Source organism: Seriola dumerili, unplaced genomic scaffold (assembly GCF_002260705.1).
Source record: "Seriola dumerili isolate Sdu_G_001 unplaced genomic scaffold, Sdu_1.0 BDQW01002293.1, whole genome shotgun sequence".
In the NCBI taxonomy this organism is placed as follows: Eukaryota; Metazoa; Chordata; class Actinopteri; order Carangiformes; family Carangidae; genus Seriola; species Seriola dumerili.
This window is the reverse complement of record NW_019176548.1, coordinates 318,487-342,220: the sequence shown is the minus strand read 5'-3', so window position 1 is coordinate 342,220 and position 23,734 is coordinate 318,487. Positions and strand designations below refer to the sequence as shown.

Sequence of the window (23,734 nt, the reverse complement as noted above, 5' to 3'; positions counted from 1 at the left end):
AAAAAATCTTTGCAACAGGCTGATTGACAAGGAAAGAAATGATATTATCTTGTACCACTGGCAGATTTTCCTCACTTTGTGTAGATTAACATGGCCATTTATTTTTTGCTATGCTTCTCTGTTAGATCTTTCATTATCTCTCTTTTTCTCATTCCCAGGTTTGAAATTCGCAACGGCAACAGCCTCCGTTTGTTCCGCGTGAAAGAGCAGGATGAAGGGACGTACACCTGCACATCTGAGAACAGTGTGGGCAAGACAGAGGCCTCAGCCATGTTGCAGGTCCACGGTAAGAAACACATCATGCATACTGTATATGACAACACCCCCCCACCCCCCCACCCCCCAACCCCACCCCATACACACACATACTTAGGCATGCATAAAAAAGCTCTCATACATAAGGTAACATACAGTCACATGGCAACAGCCTCATACAATAACCTGTCCCCATTTCCTGTCCAATTCTCTGTGTTTTTATATCAGTGTGTCTCTGTGAGTCCCTGTCCAGTGGTGCTGCCAGGAGCTTATGCTAACCCGTATGGATTACGCCATTTGACAGATGTTTGGGAGATGTGTGCTTTAACTCACTGCCAGAGAGCAGTCCCAGTATTAATAAGACATGACTCTCTCCCACTCTCTTCCTGCCTCTTTATCTCTCTCCTCTTCGCCGCCTCGCTCCTTCTACCCTTCTTTCCTCTCACTGTGTGTGTGTTGTGGTTTAAATTGTCTCAGATGACTTCATGAAATCCAAACCGAGCAGTTTCCCATTCACTCTGCTTCTTCTTATTCTTTTTTCTCTTTTTTTTTTTTGCTCTTTTCCATTTTTCATGTTATCACCAGTTTTGTTTTGTAGCTCAGCATTTCATCCATCTCATTAATTTTCCATCTCTCTCCATCATGTTTCAAACCCTATCATCATTCCAGTTGGCCCGTTCCGTAAGTTCACTTTCCATCTAATTCTTCTGTAAAAAAAAAAGACATTTGTGCTCAGTAATTTAGAGAAAAATAAGTGCTCTTTTCTGTATGGTATTCTTAATGGTTTTTAAACCAACAATCAATGCCTAATGGTGTAAATAAGTTTTTCCATTAGGTACTGACATGTTGACAACATGCCTGTTGCTGTAGTCAGGCATTAAGTAAGCCTCAGACAGTGACTTAATGTACACCAGATTAAGGACTCCTATCTAACACACATCTGCTGTGTCGAGGGGAGTGTGTCAGGATATTGTGACACCATGCAAATCCCTCTGTCGCTTGTAGCTACAGCAGTTTAAAATGCTGCTGAAAGACTTTTTATTACGTTGTCACTTCAAAATAAGGGCATGGTTTGACCTCAGGTTACATTGCTATCACTCTATTATTATTCGTGCTATTATTATTATTACTACTATTAATCATTTTGATAGTTACACACATGTGCTATTATATACAGAACAACAATACAAGTTATTATCAAAGGAGCACTCCACCCAATCAGTATTGCTCTCTGATGACCTTGTGGGAATAATAGACAGAGAAGATGAAAATAATGATCAAAATTGATGCAGGCGGAGAGATTCTGACTTTTAGTCCGTAGAAGTTAATTCCAAAAACACTGGATCCTGCATTTCCTGTAATGCAATTGCATAGATTTTTTTGTTACACCCTCTATGAATGGTACACAGCCACATCTTTCTTCCATGCCCCCAGCTCCTTCAGAGCTGCAGAAGAAGATATTAAATCATACAATGTTTACAAGGCTGATTACTACTGCTCAGAGCTATGTATAAAATGTGTGTAGTGCTCCCTTAATAATAGTACTAGTAGTAATAGCAGTAGTTGTTGTTGTAGCATCTCTTGTGTTAATTTTAAGTATTATGATATTGTTAAATTTTTGTCCATCTTTGGATATTTTTTTATTTTATTCCTTTATCTTTGTTTAAAAACCTCAAGTTTAAGAATCTATGTTTCAACAACATCCTGGCCAGATTAAGCAACAGCAGGTTATTGTTACACACTTACCCTATCGCTCCGCTCCACGAAGCAAACCTCACACAACTAGAAAACTGCCGTTGCCTCATTTATTGCACAAAAAGGTGTCTTAAATGAAATGCCAGGATGTTTTACATTCAACATGAACTCAGGCCAGACAAATATAGAAGTGTGAATAGCCCACCAAAAAGAAACACCTGACCCTAACTGCCTGACAAAATAAACAGGAGAAAATGTGCATGAAAGGAAATGTTAAGCTCATGTTTTTGGTACATGTGAAGTTGCAGCAAGTTGCAGCAGACTGGACTACCATGTGTTGGAAACTAATTTTGGCAAAAAAAAAAAAAAAAAATCATGATTTCAGTTAAATCTGTCATCTTTTATTACAAAATACAGTAATATAGACGAATGTGGGGGCCAGAGTAAGATGGCTTTCCACCTTTGTCTTACCCTCAGGGTGTAATGAATGACCTAAAAAAGAGGAAATAATGATCACAGTGAAAGCTTCACACAGTAATTACAGTGTGCTGAGAAAAGAGGCAGAATATGCTGAGATATCAGATTGTGCAGAATTAGTTTTACGAAACACTTACGAAACGTTACTGATTACAATGATAACCGCCACAGCTGCCTGGACTTACTCGCTGTTTTGGTTACTTGAAAAGGAAAGGGAGTTCACTGATGCTGCATATGTTCAGTGACAGTGACTTAGATGAACAGACAGCCGCTCCCCTTACAGGAGGGTGTTGACCATTCTGATCAGCTAATGTCCAAAAACAGCAGATAAACAGTAAATCAGATTCAAAGTCCATGGAGAATGATGATTCTTCCCACTTCAGACACCAATTTCAATCATAATGTCTCCTGTTGGGAAAGAAATCCAAGACCCCATTGTAAATAGAAAATATTGTCCACATGTAACTCGTTCATATGCAGCTATTTTACACACCTGGTAACTATTAACACAGAATATATCACATGATCAAAATTTGAATACAAATAAAGTTGCCAGCAAGAGTCAAATAGAAGAGGTGCCTTGAAGACTGAGAGCTGTCTGAAATAACAGAATACATGAGACCAATCTAATTCTAAAAAACAAAGTGTATGAGACTAACACCACAGATTTGTTTAATGACATTACAGCATCTCAAAATAAACAAAAAAATCATCATCAGAACCCTGTGATGATGATGAAGCTGTGAGACATCTTCAGTGTTTGGGAACATGCTCTCATTGAGAACATTAAGACATGACACAGATGATTCAGTTTTCTTGTGTATCGAGCCAAATATGCGTGTGTGTGCTCTTGTGTGCATCTGCCTGTGCGTATGCACTGATTTATGAGTATGAATCAAGGCTATGGACGGTCTTCATCTGATGGCAAGTGTGAGCCAGATATTCAGACATGAGGTAGAGGGCAGTGGTCAGTGTAAATCCACAGAGGCGATGTGATGATGCGGATAGCACAGTGATCTGACCCGAGCTGGAAATTGGCAGCTCTGCTCAGACCTTTCCCGAAATAACTGAGTAAATGTCATCATGAAGGCGCTGCCTTGTGCTGTGATGATTAGTTTTTTCAGAGGATACAGAGGTGATGCCCCTCATTAAAGATGAGAGGGCGATGAGAGTGTAGTGACAGATCTAAAGCTCAAAAGGTTAAAGAGAAAACTCTTAAATCTTGCTTGTTAAGAGCTAATGAGTACTTTGTTGACACAGCTGAGCAGTGGTGGAAAGTAACTGAGCACATTTACTTTAGTATTGTACTCAAGTTCAGGTTTCATGTACTTTTTTTCATGCCATTTTATACTTTTACTCAGAGTCAAAATATTGTTTTTGTTACAGCTGTTGTTACCAGTTACTGTTGATAATAAGGTAGATTTTTACATAAAAAACATACATTATGATGAGATTATGAAATAAAATAAATTATTAAAGATTAAACCAGTAATTCCCACAGAAAAGCAATATCTAGTTGAGACTCCTTGTCACATTTCAAATGTCTTTGAGGTTTTTTTTACTCCTTAAATGACTTACATGGTTTAATTTAGATAACTGTTCCACGCCCAAAGTAAAATCATCGAATATTTCTCAACCACCCCTCCCGCTGTTATCTCACGACCCCTCAGGTTTATCCTGTGGCCCTTTGGAGGGGCCCAGTCCCTAGGTTGGTAACCACTAGACCATTATCTAAGCGTGTATGAAGTAGTTAAAACTAGCTCCATCTCAGCAAGCTACACCAGTAAAGTGCTGCTTTCACAGCGGTGCGTCAGTAATATATCTGAGCATGTAATATAGAATAATTCATCACTTACTGTCTTTTACTTTTGATACCTACATTTTGCTCATGATACTTTTGGTAATTTTACTTACCAAAAAGAAATGAATACTTCTTTCACCTCTTAAAAGGTGTTGATTGCACAACTGAAAGACAGAATTGAAAAAGCAGGAATTTTCATTCTTTAACTGTGTGGTGACACTTCTTTCCCTCTTCCAGTTCCACCTCAGATTGCCTCAAAGCCCCGAGACCAGATTACCACACAGGGGAGGAGCGTCACTTTCCAATGCGGCACCACAGGAAACCCTCCACCTGCCATCTTCTGGCAGAAAGAGGGCAGCCAGGTAAAAGGCTGGAGCAGGGAACGAGACAAAGGAAAATATTGCAGCAACAGAATACATTTGCTCTCTAATAAGCCTTAGGTCGTTATTTATGTGTGATTAGAGGATTTTTTAAACCCTACTAATACTGTATTGTTTATAATATCAATAACAAGAGATTCACACATTCTTTGTTTTAAAGGCGAGAATGATTCACCGCAACATGAGCAGGTTTTGTCTGAGTTAGGCTAATCATACTTTTTCTGACACTTTTTTTTCTCCAAGTGAAACAGGCGAGAGACGAACAAAAGAGAGCAGCACATTTGCATTTGGCTCACAGACATGAGTACAGACAAAATGTTGGAAGGCATTGCAGCAATGCGTTGGCGAGAAATGTTTCTGCTGCTAGCGACCGCGGTGTAAGAGAACAGTGACGGGGGTGGGTGGGGGATGAGAAGAAACGAGGGGTGGCAGGAAGTACACCAGGTGTGGAAAGTGCGTCTTCGGGGCAAACCTGCAGACAAACGCTGTCCTCCTTCCACATTGTACACAACTATAAATACCCTGTTGCTCAGCAGCAGCTGGGATCACTGAGTTAGAGGAGCAGCTTCAGATGTTTTTAGGATGTTGTCAGAGAGCAAACAGGAAGTTCAGCTGCAGATTTTGTGAATAAGCTTCGGTCTGCAGGATAGTTGACGCATTCCTTGGCTGTTTGTGGAGCTTTTTTGCTGTATTTGGGGGATTATCTGTAGCCTTATAACCTTGGTCCCTCCACTGACGTCTAAGCCTCTTAGAGGAATGAAATGGATGGCTGAATGGATTGATGTGTATCCCTTCCCCCTCGTTCACATCCATCTCGCTTACAGAAAAACAGAATGGGGCAGCTATAAAATGTCTGTTAGTGAGCATCATCCCAAAAACAACAAAACAACCCATCTCTTCCATTTCTGACCTTTGTCGCTGCTATGCTAGTGGCGATGTTGCTCTGTCAGTCTACTGTGAGACTGAAATATCTCGACAGCTATGGATTGGCACACAATTATTCACAATTACAGTTGTCATGAAATTTGGTAAATATTCAGGTTTCAGTTTGTCCAGGTTTGTTTCATGGTAACTAGCAATTGTCAAAGGAGCATGATGCTAAACTAAGATGGTGAACATGGTAAACATTGTACCTGCTAACATTAGCATTAGCATTGTCACTGTGAACATGTTTGCATGCTCACGTTAGCAATAAGGTCATTACAGCCTTCTGAGCTGTTAGCATTTAGACTGTAGTTGTTTGGCTTTGCTTAGAAGTTGATGGGATGTCCCCTGGATAATTATATTAGCATGTAACTGAAACAGTCAATTAATCAGTTAGTTGATCACCAGAAAATTAATCAGCAACAACACTGATAATCCATTATTATTTCACCAGAAAAAATTATATGCAGAGACAGATAAAATAACATGCAGATTGATCAGTAATGAAAATAATCATTAATTGTAGTCCTGCGTTAACATCTTTTTTGACAGTTGATTAATCATTCAAGTTATTTATCAAACAAAGACGCCAAACATTTGTAGCTTCCATCTGTCAATGTCAAGATTTTGCTTTCGCTCTCTGGGTTTTGGATTGTTGTTTGGACAAAACAAACAATTTGAAGACACCAACTTGGGTATTGGGAAGCATTTTTCAGATGTGGAAATAGCACCTGACAGTCATGCTGTATGTGAGCCAGAACTGGACTGAGGAACCAGGCATATTAAGCCAGAGGATACACAAATATGTGGCCCAAATGTTTGCCAGAATAAATTTTTTTTTCAACCTGATAAGGATATTACAGTTCATCCTGAGTGGAATATAAACTTCGGAACCAAACTTCAAAGCCATATCAATCCAATAGTTGAGAGTCTGGACCGTGCCTAAAAATGCCAAAAATGTGTTGCTTTGATATTCTCAAATGTGAGGCTCTAGGTTTTGGGGTTTTGTTTTTTTCTGTTTTATATGAGTGCAAATTAAATATATTTGGGTTTTGGACAAAACAAGCATTTTAGAGATGGTGCTTTGGGCTGTGGGAGATTGCGAAAAGGATTTTTCACTGACATTTTATAGACTTAATTGAATAGCTGAATAATGAAAACTAATCACCAGATTAATTGACAACAAACACAAATATTGCAGCTGGTAAACTGATTGCTGATGTCATATTAATAATCTGTTGTATGTGTTTGTGTGTTTAGATGTTGTTGTTCCCTGGCCAGCCTCCATCACAGTCCGGTCGTTACTCTGTCTCCATGAGCGGAGAGCTGACCATCACTGACGTCCACCCCGAGGACTCTGGTTTCTACATCTGCCAGGCCATCAGTGTAGCAGGAAGTGTGTTGACTAAGGCGCTGCTTGAGGTGGAGGGAGGTGAGACTCCAGTCCACACAGACACGTTTGAACCTGGGAGAGAATTATTCTTTATTCTGTACCATCAGCTAATGAGGGGAAAACATATTAATTACTTAGTAGGTGCACAGCAATAAGGCTCATAAAGACACAGAAAGAAGAGACCCTGTGCTGGATGAACAATGAATTTCAGGCTTAATGTTCTCTCTCAGGGAGCTTGTAAGCTTTTTTTGTTTTGCTCTTTATGCAGCCTTTGTTTTCTGCCTACTAAGCATCTGAATATTCTCACCCTTTGCACTCTAATGGCTGGCAACTTTATGATCTCATTTTCTATAGGCCTCTTGTATGCCTTGCAGATATATCATTCTCCACATTTCTTCACTGTATGGCTAAGTGGAGGGGAGGTGGCACCCCCTAACATAATATTCTGCTTCCTCTCCTCTCTAATCGGCAGGCCCTTCAGGTCGTGTACCGCCGATCATTCGCCAAGGCCCGTCCAATCAGACCGTGTCTCAGGGTGCTACAGCGCAACTGCACTGCCGTGTAATTGGAGGGCCCTCAGTCAAGATTTCATGGGAGAAGGATGGAGAGAGACTTCAGGGAAATAAACCTCGACTGACCTTGATGGATAATGGCACTTTGCAAATCACAGATATAAAGGTGTGTGTGTGAGTGGGTTTGTGTTGAGTGAGTATAATTTATTGGCGAGAGCATGAAAAGGATAAGTTTCCTTAAACTGAAGGAAAAACGGACTGTGACTGATGGAAATGACAAAAAAAACTGTGGAGAATAGTGTATACTTTCTGTCTGATCGCTGACCCTCTTTTACTTTCCCTACACCCCACATGGCAATGATTTTTTTTTTTCTCATTTCTATTATAAATTCAGTTTTCGTTTGTAAAATTAAAGTGAGACTGAGTTTCAAAGACTGATCTCTCCAAGGCAGTGCATATCTCTCCAGCACAATTATGTGCTCATGCGGTGTGTAATTGTAATGTTAATGAAGGTGCTTGTTTGTAAATGCTAATGTGTTCTGCTTTGATGGAAGAGCAGTCAGCAGCCCCTTTGTGCTATAACCCCACCTGGAGGTCAGTGGGTGCACACAGGACGAAGCAAAAGCAGCATCGTTTTCGTTAATTGACTGGCCATAGATGATGAATTGTTTAACCGCATTTTAATTAAATCTGCTGGCCGGACTATGCTTATTCACTTCCTTCGTTCATCCTGTTTCCCAGCAGTGGTGCTCAGCAAACTTGGAGCATTAAGATTTGGTCCAGTGCACCACTGAGGCGGGGGAAATCTGCCATGCCAATGTGCTCAATGGAACAGAAGACATGCATTAGTGTGGCATCAAGGGGATGACAAGGGGGAAAAAAAGAGAGGAAATGGAGATGACGAGTGAGGGACTAAAAATATTTACCCTGCTGATGCCCCTACCCTCCATCAATATTTCAGCAGTAGTTGGAGTCATTTAAGGAAGTTCACCTGCCCACACGCTGTGCTGTCTGTCAGCCAGAGGTCAACACTGCAGTGGATGATCTCATATGGTCTGATGATAGTTCCAGCAGACTGGCTCTCAGCCAGAACAGGGCTGGAGCAAACACCAAGAGTGTCAGTGAAGCATGTGGGTGCATACAGTTCATAATGTAAACAGGAGGGTAGGTAGAGTGTGGCGCGGTGCCTTGTGGTTTGTAGAAGTGTAGTTCTTAGAGCTACTGACGTGAATACTACTGAGGAGAAGTATTTATGTATGCAAGGATTGCATTTGACTCTAAGGATGATGGCAAATCAGATAGCAGTCACTGAAAAAGTATTTAGATCCTTTGCTTAAAGCTGCTATAGTCAATATTTTTACATTAACGTTAGAAAAAATTACTTTGTGTATGTGAATGTTGTCACCACAGAGAATTATCACCTGACTCTGTGGTTCCCCTTAGTTCTGTTAAGTGTTTCAGCTTTTTTTTTAGGTCAGTGTTTTTTCGGTTTTCTGTCCCGTGACTTTTTTGGTTTAGTTCCACTGCTCTCACGCTCTGTTTCCTGATGCAGAAGCTAGACATTTGGTAGAGACCAAAACAAGAGCTAAAGCAGCACAGCATGTTGTCCAGGTGGCACAGGACTCTAAAGGATGATAATCTTGCTCCGCATCTGTTTTTTTAACATGTTCACCATATTGACTGCTAAATAAATTGTGTTTAAATTATATATACACAGAAGGTAAGCTGAACATGCAAAAATGTCAAGTGTATCTTACAGGGAAGCAAACATTTCAACAAATATGAAGTATAAAGTTTCCAATAAATTAATAATGATTTCATACTTTTTTAAATTGAGCTTCTCTGTCCCATTTTCCCACTTACTTGTACAAAATGACATACAGTACATGTATGTCCTGGTTGAGGTGAAGCTAGTTTTAACTGTAATTAACTACATGTATATATCATTGGGTAATTTATTCTATATTCATGTTTTGTACAGTATATACAGTTTTAATCTATAATGAAATTTGTGACTGTTGCTGTTGGGTTAAATATACAGCATTACCCACTGTGCAGTGGAGTACCTCAAAATTGTATTTATGTGTAGTACTTAGAGTAAATGTACACTGCCACGCAAATCGAGAGTCTAATAAGTAATAACATGATTTTGTTCTAAACATTCTTTCAGTCATCTACATAGATCCCAAAACAGCCTTCAAAAATTAAAAACTGCTTCAAAAATGTCTGCTGCTTGACAGGACTCGGACTCGGGGATGTACACATGCATTGTATCCAGCGCCACAGGGGAGACGAGCTGGAGTGGGATGTTGACTGTCAGAGGTACTCACACCAAAACTCTCCACACTCTGTCTCTCTGTTACACTTCACACTCTGTCACTCTTACACTGCACCTCCTGTGCTCAAGAAGCTACGCACTCATGTAGCCAAAGTCCTTCACAAAGACCACACAGAACAAAATCCACTCCAGTTTCAGCATTGGCCCCACTGTTGTATTTTAACAGCTCTGTTTTCTCGTTTTCTGTAACAGAAGATGGAGTTCCTCCAGTATCCAGAGTTTCTGAGTTCATTCAGCTTCCAGGGCCTCCGCAGAAACCTGTAGTGACGGAGGTGACCAAAAACACCGTCACCCTCACCTGGCAGTCCAACCCACATGAAGGCGGGGCCGCTGTCACCTCCTACATTATCGAAGCTTTCAGGTATGCAGTGACACACATATTCTTATTCCTATTACTATACTCAAGTCGAATACCATTTTTCAAAGTATATCTGATTTGAGAATATTTCCAGTGATTTTGAGTTTGTAGATATAATGAAGATCGAACGGCATATTGTAAAATGCTGACATTTCCCGAATATGAGAACCTGGTTGCCCATTTAATGTCTGAAACAGAGTCAGAAAAACTGTGTTGTCCTTCACAAGGCAATGGAAATACTCAGTAGACATATAGTAAAAACATACGGACTGACTTCAAATATATGCATAGAGTTGATAGTGAATGATAGTATGGCTGTATAGGGAGTGGCAAAGTGCAAATACAGCATGTGCATTTGTTAGAGCACAAGTCATTCACTGCTTGTTTGTCAATGAATAATTTAAATGATAGTGTTAATAGTAAGCTTTATTTATAGAGCATCTGTTCTCACTATGTTACAAGGTTGCTGCAAAAGTGAAAACAATAAGTATGAGTAGAAACATCAGCAACGATAAACTCGCATGATAAGAATACATAAAATGAGGGACGTGACGATACAATAAAGCACAATACAATACAATTAAGTATAGATATAGGTTTTCAAAGTAAAAGCAGGTTATTCCAAAGCCACAGAGGACCTCAGGTTATGAACAAGCCTATATGGGGGTCAAAAGGTCACTAATGTAAGATGGCGCAAGACCATGAAAAGCTTTATAATACTATATAATATACTACCATTTTTCTACCGGATATCTTATTCACAAATAAATTGTCTTTTAGATGTGAAATTGTTTTTTTAGCCGTCTGGTTGTTTTGCTACTTTGCAAGCTATGGAAGCGTAAAAAATACATTAATTTTTCTTTTTATTTACATAACTTTTACCAAATTTTACTGCAGCCTGAGATAAAGTTCAGCACAGACAGCCTCCGCTTAATTTTCCACCCCCTTGATGAAGGTCTCACTATCTGTAGCTATTTCAACTGTATCCACACTCTCTCAGTTTTATTTGTTAGTTCAAACTATTCCCGGATAATGAAGTCTCCTTCATTTAGAGTCATTAGAGTTCGGGAATGACTCATCTCCGCCTGAGGGAGAGACAGTTCTGTTAAGTGACGTCCTGAAGTGAAACCGTGACACTCACTGCATCAGTGTTTAGCTGTGGGATCCCGAGGAGAGCCATAGCAGCTCTAACAACCAACCAGAGGCTTTAGTGAGACAGACAATGAGTGAAAGAGGAGACAATTACTGCAGTGGTCAGCTCAGCAGCTCTGTCCTGTCCTGGGGCAATGGAAGGAGGGAATGCCAGCCCAGTTGGAGAGTTCACTCATTACAGAAGCAGGAGAGAGGGTGCAGACCAAGTGTATAGAAACAAAAACACACAAAAGTCTAGTGAGCTCTGTGTGGAGAGAAAGCTCAGTGTGGTCGTCTTACATGCACAGCTGATGATCATGATCCGCTTGCTGTTGCACGCTCCACCACCGACAAATTGATTGCAAATGTTTGTTTTCGGGCATCAGCAGCAACAAAGAAAGAAATATAAACCAATGTTTTTCTGTAATAGTATCTCTTCCTGTATACAGAACATAACAATACGTAAATTTCTCTTTTTGATTTAAAAGAAAAGAAATCTTGATGGAGGATTTATGTAAAAGTTGCCACTGCAGCTTGCACTCCAAAACTCCATTTGTAGCTTTTAAAAAAAAAGCAGGGTGACTCTATTTACAAAACCATTTCTCCAGAGAACATTTGGTGAGAAAGGTTGTGGAGGAGAAAACATAGATGATAGGAAAATGCTGTGGTCTGCTTGTTGTAATTACTTCACCATTTTCTTCTCCATGGAGTTTAGGAAAATGTTAAATTGTGCTCATGCTGTTTGATAGTCCCCGTCCCTGCAGAGCATCGGGCTGTTTATCCTTGCTGGACTCATTCAGAAGCCATCAATATAACCTGCTGCTATAAAAAGAAGGAGAACTTGTCATTGTTCTGTCTGCAAGCTGAGACTGACCATGTCCAACAAACTGCTAAGATGCATGGCAATGTGTTTTCTATTGTCTAGATTCCCTTGCATTTCTGACTGTTCCCTTGATTCCCTTGCATTTCTGACTGTTCTGGTTATTTAAAGGAGCTGTTTGACATTTTTTTGGTGACTTTCTTGCCGAGTAGATGAGAAGATTGATATCTGTTCGTTCAATGAGAAGCTACACCTAGCATAAATACTGAGTGAAACCACAAATTTTCATTCTTACACTTCAGTTTTTGTACAGATCAAATGAACACGATGGAACATCAATCAGTGAGCTTTAAAAAAAAAACTGGCGGGCAGATTTAGTTACTTTTGGACAGAGTCCAGCTAGCTGTTTCCCTCCGCCTCCAGTCTCTATGCTAAACTAAGCTAACTGTTTGTAGTGTCATAGTCATTAGCTTACAGATTTATCTAACTCTCAGCAAGAAAGCCAATAATCGTATAAAAAGTACATATGTATAATATGAAATAAGTTTGCCAAAAGTATTGCTTAAAGATCCTAAATAATGTTGAAACAATGAATTGATTAGGCAAATAATTTATTAGGAAAAAATATCAATAATGTTTGTGAGGCTTGGCTGTTTTTCTGTTTTAAAAAATATATCATTTTAATTGACATGAAAATGTAATATATCTAGGGTTGGACTCCTGGTTGACCTTTTGCTGTGGGAAATTGCGATGGGCATTTTTCACCACTGACCAAATAATTTATCAATTAATTGAAAAAAAAAAACTTAATTATTAGTGCAAATAACCTTTAGTTGCAGCCCCAACCCCAATTTATTTATCACCTTACCTTGAGATATCACACTTTGTTTCTCATAGTCACAAAGTTGAAAAAAAATATTTTTGAGACTTAATAAATGTGACGACCGTCACTGTGACTGTCATATTGCCTGTGTCTTGCCCAGCATGTAAAATTCAGATCTCTCTTTCTGACATTGTCTGTTCCACTTTCATCTATCTGTGCTATCAGTTTATCAGCAGTGGGCTAAGAGTTGTGATCAAACCTATTACCTTGTTATCTCAAAATTACATGATAATGAAGCTGTGCTTTCAAGATAACAGGAGTGAATGAATATTCACACAAAGAAGGAGGGCAGCACATTTGCCTATTGAGAAAGCACTTATAGACTGACTGTCAGCTGTGTGTTTGATTAGCAGTGTCATTTTAAAGGCAGCAAACACCCTCCAGATAAAGATCTTTACCTTCAAGTGTGACACCATTATCGGATTTTCTCAAAACCCTTCAAACATTAAGTCATGATCAAAGTCGCTCGTTAAAACAGAAAATAAATAAATTGATATTTTGATATAATGAAATATTTTCATTGTCTTGTTTCTTACGACAAAATGTCACTTATTTTCCTGCAGCCAGTCAGTGGGCAGCACCTGGCAAACGGTGGCGGACCATGTGAAGCAGGAGAGGCACACAGTTGTCGAACTCTTCCCCAACACTGTTTATCTCTTTATTGTCCGAGCAGTCAACTCTTATGGCCTCAGTGACCCCAGCCCGATCTCTGAGCCTGTCAGGACGCAGGGTGAGTTACATAAGCAAAGATAATCCTTCCCTTCATTATTATATGAGTCCTACTGTGCAATCTTGATTTCAGTTTCTATTTTTACAGAAAGAAATTAGAGATACTGAATATAGTGCTGAGGCAAAGATAATGTGCTACATGGGTTAGAAAAACTTGATTTGCATGTGCAGTCTCAAAACATATTGCTTGCTCAGTGTGATGCTCTTCTGCCCTGAGCAATGTTGAACTTCATCAAAAAGCTTTTCCTTTTCTTTTTTTCTTTTTTTTTTGCGGGATAGCTTCAGTTCAGCTGTTTAATCGGCCGGACTGAACAGGTTGCTTTGTTGTTTCAGATGGGAGTCCTACAGAACAGGGTGTGGACCACAGACAGGTGCAGAGAGAGTTAGGAGAGGTGTCTGTCTACCTGCAGAAGCCTGTGGTTCTCTCTCCTACCAGTGCCAGGATTTCTTGGACTGTGAGTTGAATACTTGGCTGATGAAAAAGCCCAAACATTAACTTCAAAAACTCCTCCAAACATGACTTGACACAAACAGATTAACTTGAAGTACAAACACAGCCAGTTCCACCTTTGATTACTGATGTAAATGTGAAATGTGTTTTTGTATTTTTTTCTGTCTTGCCAACATTTATCAGGTCGCCCGTCAGTCTCGGTATGTTCAGGGTTACCGTATATTTTACCGGACTATCGGCAATTCCTGGTTGGTCCAGGATGTGGAGGACACGTCTGACCACAGTACCATCTTAGTAGATCTGCATAGCAGTACAGAGTATGAGGTCAAGATACGCCCTTACTTCAATGAGCTACAGGGACATGACAGCCTAATGGTTCTGCTGCGTACCCCTGAGGAGGGTAAGAAAAGCTTATCAATTACTTTGTCATTAGCTCAGAAATGTAGAAATTTTCCTTTGGTAATTAAGAACTCTATTAAAGGGATTCAAGTTTTCAGACTGACTGGGTAAAATGTGTAACAGATAAATAGATGCCTTTGACATAGACCTGCACTTTGCCTGTTGGGAAAACTAAGGGGAATGATGGTAAAACGTACTAGCATATGAAATGTGTTATTACAGCTGTCTATTGACTTTTTGTTAATGATTACCTTGAAATGTATAAATTCACAATTTACTACATTTAAATATGTGATTCAAGAGTATAACTACACCAAAAAATGAAATCCACTGGCTAAGATGGTGGCTACTGCTACTCTGCTAAATTAGGCTAGTTAGCCTCACTTTTAGCATGATATAGCTGTTTCAATTTTCCATGACTGGATTTGGCCACTACCTCATTTATGTAGGATAACAAACCACATTACCAAGAAGTTAGTTCATCAAAATTTATATATTTCAATGCCAACCTTAAATTTTGATTTTTTTGTGAATAATTCTCTCTCAACGAATTTAAGCCTTAAATAATAACAATGAGAAAAATAAAATATTTTTAAGTAGAGTTTATTTTGGTTTAAATGAAACTTCTTTTTTAACTTCATTTCCATTTTCTCTAAAAAAAAAATTGTTCCAAATCACCAAATCATTCATTCGGGAAACGTCTTGGAAACTATTCAGATATTACTCACCTGTAAAACAGAGCTTTATCTACTTGTAATATATTGATATTTATTAATAATAATACTAATATAATTTTTCTTCTTTCTCTTTCTCCAGTTTCAAGTGCTCCTCCACAGGCTGTATCAGTGGTGCAGCTCACCAACAGCTCAAGTATTAGCGTGTCCTGGGAGCCTCCACCTCATAATATTCAGAGTGGCATCATTCGAGAATACAAGGTTAGACGACAGCTATCAGGCACATGATGACACCAGACTCCTGAGATGAGTGTTTATTCTCTGATGCGTATTTCTTCCTTTAGAACCAGTGACGCAGCTGTAGGCCGCAAAAATATAAGTGGGACAAATTGTTCTTTTAATCTATGGTGTTTGTATTTTTACGCAGTAATTACTCTGTGTTGCTCAAATTTGTTACTTTGATGAAAAACACTGTTTTTAATTAACAATTAGTAATTACTCATCACCTCTTATCTGCTGCCAGGACAAGAGCTGCTGCCACCAAGAGAGACAGAATTTTGTCATCAGATTCTCGGCTGAGCACTGACTGTCTCTGTCATCTGTTTGCTCTGTGAAAAAACACTCATTTCTGATTATCTGTCTCTTAGCTTGAGCACAACACTGATTACTAATCATCAGGCTGCTATTCTTGGGAAGAAAAAACACCAGAATCGAACACGCAGTTCTATTGTTTTGATTTTTCTTCCCATCTGTGTCTGCATGTTCGGCTCGCCAGCCAAAGGCAGGGATCACACTTAATCCACTTAAACGTTCAATTTTCTGAGAACTACACACAGTATTTTGTGCAAGCCTTCAAAGGCTTGGATGTAAAAAATTAAATGTCGAGTCTGTTGTAAAGTATTACCGGATATGTTTCCATTACAGCTCACCGTTTTTGATTTAAAAAAAGAACTTCACGAATGAGTAATTAAAAAGAAAGTTTACTCATTGTAGATTGTGCCGATTATACCTCAGGTGGAGAGAAGAACATTTACTCAGGAACTGTTGTAAATACTGAGGCACTTAAATGCTTTTTTTTTTTTTTCCTTTCTTTCTTCTTCTTCTACACTATATTTTAAATGGAAGTATTCTACTCTTTACACCCCCCTACTGTTCTGGTGTGACCAGTACTTATATTGGCTAAGGTTAGCACCCTTAAGATAGATACTACTGAATAACAACCATTACTGAGTCAAACAAGCTTCCTGAGATCTGCTGAAACTGTCAGTTCATTTAAATCAGGGCTTAAAACATTACTCTTTACTGCAGCTTACCAATATATTACATGCGTAACATCTTTTTAATCTTGTGTCATGTCAGCAGAGACTCAACTACAACAACTACCTCAGCTTACATCTTTTAACCTTTAAGTACTCATCTACCTAGCTTGTTTTTAATGTCTTTCATCACTGAAGCAATTCTTCTAATGCTTTTATAAGTATTGATGTCCGTGGTTAGTTGATTAATTTGGAAGACAGAATGTGTGTGTGTGTGTGTGTGTGTGTGTGTGTGTGTGTGTGTGTATGTGCGTGTGCGCGTGTGACTCTCCACAGCAGCACAGAAGAAGGGGTTTATTTCTTGAGCATCTTCAGGTTGTGCCCGACGCAAATAAAACCCTCAGTGAGATTGCACCCACAGGGAAAATGTTCTTGAGTAGCTAAAAGAAGCTGACCCTGCTGTAATCAAAAGCTGTGGTGCCTTTGCGTCCGTTGCCAAAGTTGCTGTGCCTTTTGATTTATTTATCAAGTCAATAAAACAAAAATTTAGCTGATTATTTCCAACTTTAGAAATTATTATTATATGGTTATTTGAAAATATGACTGATCTTATAAACATTTTTAACTATTTTTGACATCTTGTATACATTTAACTGGAAAAACAATCAGTAATGAGTTACAGGGGCTTGTTTTGAAGTGAGTAAAATTGAGGATGTATGCGAGAGTATTTTAACATTATTGTGTTGCTGCTTTTACTTCAGAAATCTGAATATTTCTTCCACTGCAGGGTTATTTAAAATCCAACACGCATAAAGTCATGTACCGTATTTGCAACATCAGGATTTTAAATCTGGCTTTCAACTGTCATTGCATTGACATGCCATTCTCTTTCATCTCTGCTGCATCTTTGCTGTCATTCTCCAACTTGTACTACCAGATAAAGCTTCAATGCCAAAAAATGAAAAGTACCCAGTTGGTCTTTTTTATAGTAACAGGACACATCTTATCACAGGGCGTGCAGGATAAATTAACGTCTTTATGTGTTTACGTGTTTTAAACTTCACAAGTAAACCCTGTACGTCTGGTGTCAATCAGGTCTGGTGTCTGGGCAGCGACGTGGATCAGGAGAACCAGATAAACCGAACAGTGGATGGAGCGGTTCTGTCTATCCTGCTGACAGGCCTGCTGCCTGATGTCCACTACTCCGTCATGGTGGCTGCTGTGACCAGCCTGGGTGTGGGCGCTCAAAGCCCGCCTGTCAGCCTGCTTCTCAGTGAGTCACTCAAACTGTTACAGCTACTGCAGATAGAGAAATATGGCAAGATGTGCTCTCAGTCGGCTTAGTTTACACACAGGTGGAATATGTGAATGTTGATTGTGCTGTGTGAGTGACTTTACGACTGAGGCGTCATCAGCACCGTTGTTTTGAGTGTCAAAATGTAAAATGGGTTAGTCAGGAAGTGAAGCAGAGAAGTTTATTAAAACTGATCAACAACTTTTCTGATAATAGATAATATTTGGATTATGAGCAGCATTCCATTCCTTTGGCTTTTATCATTTAAAAGTAAAAGATCTCGTTAGTTACATAGTTATCCAGACAGGTAGTGGCCCAGAGGAGGTGTGTTGCTTTTTGTGTTTTATGAGATATTTTCCTTCTCACTTTAGCTTTTACTGCATTCTGTAAGGACTAATTTAACATTTGGAGAAACATATTGTTTACTTGCTTTCTTGTTAGATGAAAACATTCATATCACTCATGACTATACAGTAAATATGAAGCTACAGTTAGCAGGCAGTTAGCTTAGCTTAGCTTAAAGACTGGAAATAGGGGGAAACGGTTTGTCTGGCTCTGTCCAAAGCTAACAAAATCAAACGCCTCTAAAGCTCACTCATTGAAACTTTATATATTGGTGGTCTAAGCCGTACAGAAACCAAAGTGTAAAACAACAGGTTTAATGGGGGATGTGTGCTGGACGGTGATAATAATTTGCTCCCAGCGAAGAAAAAGTCCAGGACCACTCCCTGTTAAAACACAAGTGAAGGCAGAGCACTGAAATCAAGCTTGTATTGGCTGATTGGCTCCAGCTGTTCCCAATATGCTTTAAAGTGATTGGCTCATTCACAGCTATGTAGCTAATCACTCTCATTCAGCTGTACATTACCGACATTATAAAATCACACTTACTGTTACTCTGACAAGCGCACTCATGCCAGCGCTGTTTGCTGCTGCAGCTTCCTCCGCTGCTACAACCTGCTCTTTACGTGGTATATCAAACCACGGGATTCCCATAATGCTTTGTGAATCCTTCTGTATATGTTCTGAAGAAAATGACAAGAGGGGGGTATATTTGTATCTCACCCTGCTACGCTCACTGGATCTTCATCAAGTTAACTTTAGACACAGGCTAGCTCTCTTCTCCTGTTTCCGGTCTGAATGCTAAGCTAAGCTAACTGGCCACTGGTGATAACTTTGAGAGAGTGACATCAATCTTGTCATCTAACTCTCAGCAAGAAAGTAAATGTTCCCCAAAATGTTGAAATATTCCTTTAAATTGTCACTAGATCGTTGTTGCATAATCTAAAAGATACAGGAGGAAAGACACGAGCTAAAGTCATTTTTTCACAATAAAGATGTCAGAGCACAGCTTTCTGCTTTGTCTGTGAATCATGTGGCTGCGCTGACTTGTCTGTTTTTCTGTCAGCTCTCGCACAGGACAAGACTACAACGCCCGTGAAGAAAGGTGGTAATCTCAGCATATCGGAGCAGATCACAAGTGTCGTCCGCCAGCCGGCCTTCATCGCAGGACTGGGCGTGGCCGCGTGGTTGGTGCTGATGGGCTTCAGCGGTTGGCTGTACTGTCGCCACCGCAGGAGGAAGCAGCTGGGACACTATACCACATCCTTCGCATACACTCCAGCAGGTGAGTGGGAGAAGAAGCTATGACTTGTATCACGACACGTGCAGGGTGTTTTAAATGGAAGGTTTAAAATGTACCTCTGTATCTTTGATGTCAGATAGGTTGCTCCTTAAAGAATGAACTGTAAAAAGTAAAAAAGGTTCAAATGATGTGACCCAGAATGATTTTTAAAGACTGTCAGATGCACTCTGTCACATCTTATTCAGTATGTGTCTTTTGTTCATGAAAGAGAGAAGTTACAAAAAAATTTAATCTTCAGCGCTTGTAGAACAAACCATCAGATTTTATTTTCGACAAGTGACAGTGACAAACTTCCTTATGGACGACTGGGGATATCTCCAGCAGCGATGAATGTTTTCAATTTTACTTTGTATTTTGCAAAGCAACGCCTGCACTTTCATCACATGCTCGGTTAATTAAAATGTATTTATCCCCACTGGGCAGATCTGATGGCAGGAATAAAGCAAAACACTGAAGCATATGTAAACAGTAACCACTACATACAGTTTATTTTAGAATATGCCCTTTGGCACATAAGCACGTAAACACATCAGTTGTTTACTGACATTGAGAGATATTTGTTCATGTTCATAAATACTCAATGGATGGCCCAAGGCCTTAAGAAAAACATATTAAATCAGATTTTTCCATAAATATTTCACAGTGACTATTGCTGCCGTATTAATGACTAAAGATTGTATTATATCACATTTTAGTATGGATTCTATTATCATGTTAATATAGATGGTATCGATCTCCAGATACAGCAGTAAAAGCAAGAAAGAGCTGCATCAATTCATCAAATGGCATCTGCAATCTTATGTATTGCAGGCATATTATGTTATATCGATTCAAATCTGCGCTCTTGTGTGGGATAAACTGTCAGTCCAAAATGTATTCATCCTTCTGTGAATCTTTTGAAAACAATGTCAAAGGTGTTTCTTTTCTGCTCTAAAACATGATTTATAACTAAATTCTTCTTCTTCCAGTTGGCTTCGCTCACAGTGAAGGATCTGGAATCATAAATGGAGGGTAAGATGAAGCTTGGGATTTGATTCAGATAATATTTGCCACTGTGCGTTTTATGTAAAAAGTAGTGATATAATCTCACCTCTCTTTCCAGGCCTGGCTTGTTGGGATCAAATATGGGTAACTACCCCTGGCTGGCCGACTCTTGGCCCACTCCAAACCTCACTCATAACAGCAAAGACTCAGTCAACTGCTGCTCTGGCAAACTGGACTCAGACAGATATTATAACAGTAAGTTGTTGTGGATGAAATAGCATATTTTAGAATACTGAATAATAATGTAACACAGTCTTTTGCTATTCAGCAGTTGGTATCATCAACTACCCGAACCAGTCAGAGAAACGCAGCACGGCGTCCAACGACAGTCCCATCTACAGCACCATCAACACAGTTGCTGAGGACGACCTGCTGGCGTACTACGACACCTACTCCAGCACGTCCTACAACCAGGGTCCAGACCCGTACAGCAGCAACCCAGGGCTCTCAAACAGTGGGCTTGTGGGTCTGGAGCAGGACCTGGACCAGTGGACCATCCAGTCTGGTCAGTCTGGGTCTGAATATGCCAAGCTCCAGTACACCAAGAAAAGCAACGGTAAGGGGTAGTATACTACCTATGTAGTACATTTTATTTTTCAAGACAAAAGGGTCATTCACCTGATCTGAAACAGTTGGATTATGTAGGAGTATTGTTACCATGGTTACCTGTAGTTTAGTGTACATTGTACATACCATAGTATTTAAAACAATGGTTTTACGTTTGATACATGTTGATACAGTTTGTATGGTTGGCTGCCAAATGTTGTTATGGCCTTGGTTAAATTCAAAGATTGCTGCTCCAGGAATAAAAAAGAGTTACAGTGCAATACTTTGACCAGCATCGTCTCATAAAGACATACAGCTTGTATGCCTCCTCCCACCTGTGCATTTTCATCATTGTCAAAACAAAATACAAATACAATATATACTTCACACCAAGATGCCACAAACCCCAGCATTACACAGACGAATTACACATCTACAAGATAAAAGCTGAGGACACAGATAAAGGAAAGCACTCACCTGCCCATTTAGATTTTTCACACAAGAAAAAAATTTATATGAAACATCTAAAAATGCAGGTGACAAAGGTGGCATGTTAAAAACGATGGAAATAGATTCTTACAATTAACAGACACACCAGCAAGGTCCAAACAACACAATCGGGAACTGGCAGGCAGAAAACAGGCACATGGCACAAAGACAAGCTGGCAGAGAGCAACTGGAAACGAACCAGTATATATACTAGGAAGCGAATGAGGAAATGGGGAACAGGTGAGCAGGTGGTGGGGGGAGGGGCAGGTCAGGTCATTCTACGGGCGGGAAAGGCGGGCAGATGGGAGTGGCAGGGTCTGAGACCACAGCAGAATTAGAACATGTATGCACAAACAACTGGACTGACTGAATGAAAGGATGAATGAGCAGACTGAAACTCAAAACCATGACACATTTGAAGGTATCAAAACTTCCAGCTGCTCTCACGGCGTAATCAAATACAATGATGTCAAAGTTACAGATTACAAATTAAGAGTTATTGTGGTCTCTTTAGTTATACAATCTGTTCCACACTGTTGAGGATATTTGCATGGCATCAATTGATGAAAACATAACGATTCAAAAAAGTGCTCACTTTTTGGGAAATGTATTTATTTAATTTTCTTCTTGAAAAATCCTAATTATGTTTGTCATTTTATATGTTTCTTCTTAGTCTTGTCTCAATGCCTTTTTCTGTTGAATGTAAAGCATTTTGAATTGTTTTTCTGTTGAAAGGTGCTAAATTAATAAACATGCCTTGATTTTAGTGGTAACATACAGTGAATAGTAATCTAAAAGAATGGAAAGACTAAGTGCTTAAGCAGGTTCACATGCAATTATTCTAGGGAACCTGAAGGTGCTTCTTGAAGATGAAAAATTGTTTGTTTTTACTGACTAAAAAGAGCTATCTATCAGGCACTTATTGGCAAAGCCATGAGGAGAAGTGTTTTAAAAGCCTGAATGAGGTTGAGCACATTTATTACTTAACAACGGCCATCGCTTTCAAGCTCAGGGGTCAGGGTGGAGACAAAAAAAAAAAAAAAATCCACTATATGACACACTGTGTTTGTCTTTATAGACAAACTGGTAAAGCAGAAGTCCACTGGATCCTCGTCCAAGTCGCCTCCTCTCACCTGGGTGGATGTTCTGTCCCTTCCTCTTCCTGCCAAAGACAAGGGTCATACAAAGGCAGATAAACGAGAGGAGCAGCACAGGTGAGGCTTATCACTACAATCTGAGCTCTACATCAAGGGCCCCCTTTTTCCCCTCCTCCAAGAGCCTTTTGTACTTCCTAATATTCATTCAGTCAGTTTATTATTAGCATCAAGGCCTCTGACTTCACCTACATGACAGAGAGAGTTAAGGAAGATGAATATCAAACCTGCCCTGTAACTCTGCCAAGGCTGTCAAACAAAACTTGAGTGAAGTTTTGAGTCTGGTGAGTTTTCGAATTAACAACAGTTGAGTCCGCAGGCATTGAGTCGATTGGGCTTGGGGGTTATGGAGGGGAGCGTCTTCTCTAACAGGTTCTGACAGATTAGATTGTGGACATAACAGGGTGGGATCGGAGGGCTGTTCTGACTGTGCCGTGTCGTTTGTAATAACATTAGCCGCCATCTGACAGTCTGGATTAGTACTTTTCCATTTCCGATGACACGTCCGTGATTAAATTAGCCCCGACAGCACTGAAGTGACAACAGAAAGCACAGAGGTGGTTCTCATCTTCTGAAAGTCTGCTTTTTCTCTCTCTTTTTTTTTAATCATATTTAATATTTTTAGCCATGTTAGGTATGTCTCTGTGGACGGCAGTGTTGATTTGTCTGTCCACACTTTGAACTGAAAGACTGAAATATCTGTAACTGTCATAATTTGCTCATTCGGGGTCCACAGTGGATGAATCTTACTCACCTGTGTGAGCTCCTTTTTCAGGAGGTTAACAATTGTGTTTTTTCAATTTTTTCATGAAATGTCTCAACAACTGCTGTGAAATTTGGTACACACATTCACTTCCCCCTCAGGCCAATTTATAATCTCTTTGGTGAAGCCCTAATTAGCACCTATTTAGCACCTTCATCAATGTCACTTTAAATTTGTCCAATTACTTATGATAATTATGATCAAACACCTCCAAACCAATTGACTTTATGATTCAGATTTAGTGCTACTTAGCAAATGTTAGCATAACACACTAAACTAAGATAGTGAACGTGGTACAACAACATTACACCTGCTAAACATCA

At 39.6% G+C, this 23,734-nt stretch overlaps 1 protein-coding gene across 1 annotated transcript in view; it reads left to right on the top strand.

The window, feature by feature from the left end:
• The window catches only part of LOC111239343 (roundabout homolog 2-like), a 49,867-nt gene extending 26,644 nt beyond the window's left edge, over positions 1–23,223 (top strand). Inside the window, exons 6-23 of the mRNA XM_022769206.1 lie at positions 159–286; positions 925–936; positions 4,466–4,590; positions 6,793–6,964; positions 7,398–7,603; positions 9,678–9,759; positions 9,968–10,136; positions 13,531–13,697; positions 14,030–14,151; positions 14,331–14,547; positions 15,363–15,481; positions 17,572–17,749; positions 19,179–19,397; positions 20,384–20,426; positions 20,518–20,654; positions 20,728–21,015; positions 22,573–22,708; positions 23,169–23,223. Coding sequence (XP_022624927.1) covers positions 159–286; positions 925–936; positions 4,466–4,590; positions 6,793–6,964; positions 7,398–7,603; positions 9,678–9,759; positions 9,968–10,136; positions 13,531–13,697; positions 14,030–14,151; positions 14,331–14,547; positions 15,363–15,481; positions 17,572–17,749; positions 19,179–19,397; positions 20,384–20,426; positions 20,518–20,654; positions 20,728–21,015; positions 22,573–22,708; positions 23,169–23,223 — 2,575 coding nt within the window. The remainder of the gene's footprint in view (positions 1–158; positions 287–924; positions 937–4,465; positions 4,591–6,792; positions 6,965–7,397; positions 7,604–9,677; positions 9,760–9,967; positions 10,137–13,530; positions 13,698–14,029; positions 14,152–14,330; positions 14,548–15,362; positions 15,482–17,571; positions 17,750–19,178; positions 19,398–20,383; positions 20,427–20,517; positions 20,655–20,727; positions 21,016–22,572; positions 22,709–23,168) is intronic.
• The last annotated feature ends 511 nt before the right edge of the window (positions 23,224–23,734 follow it).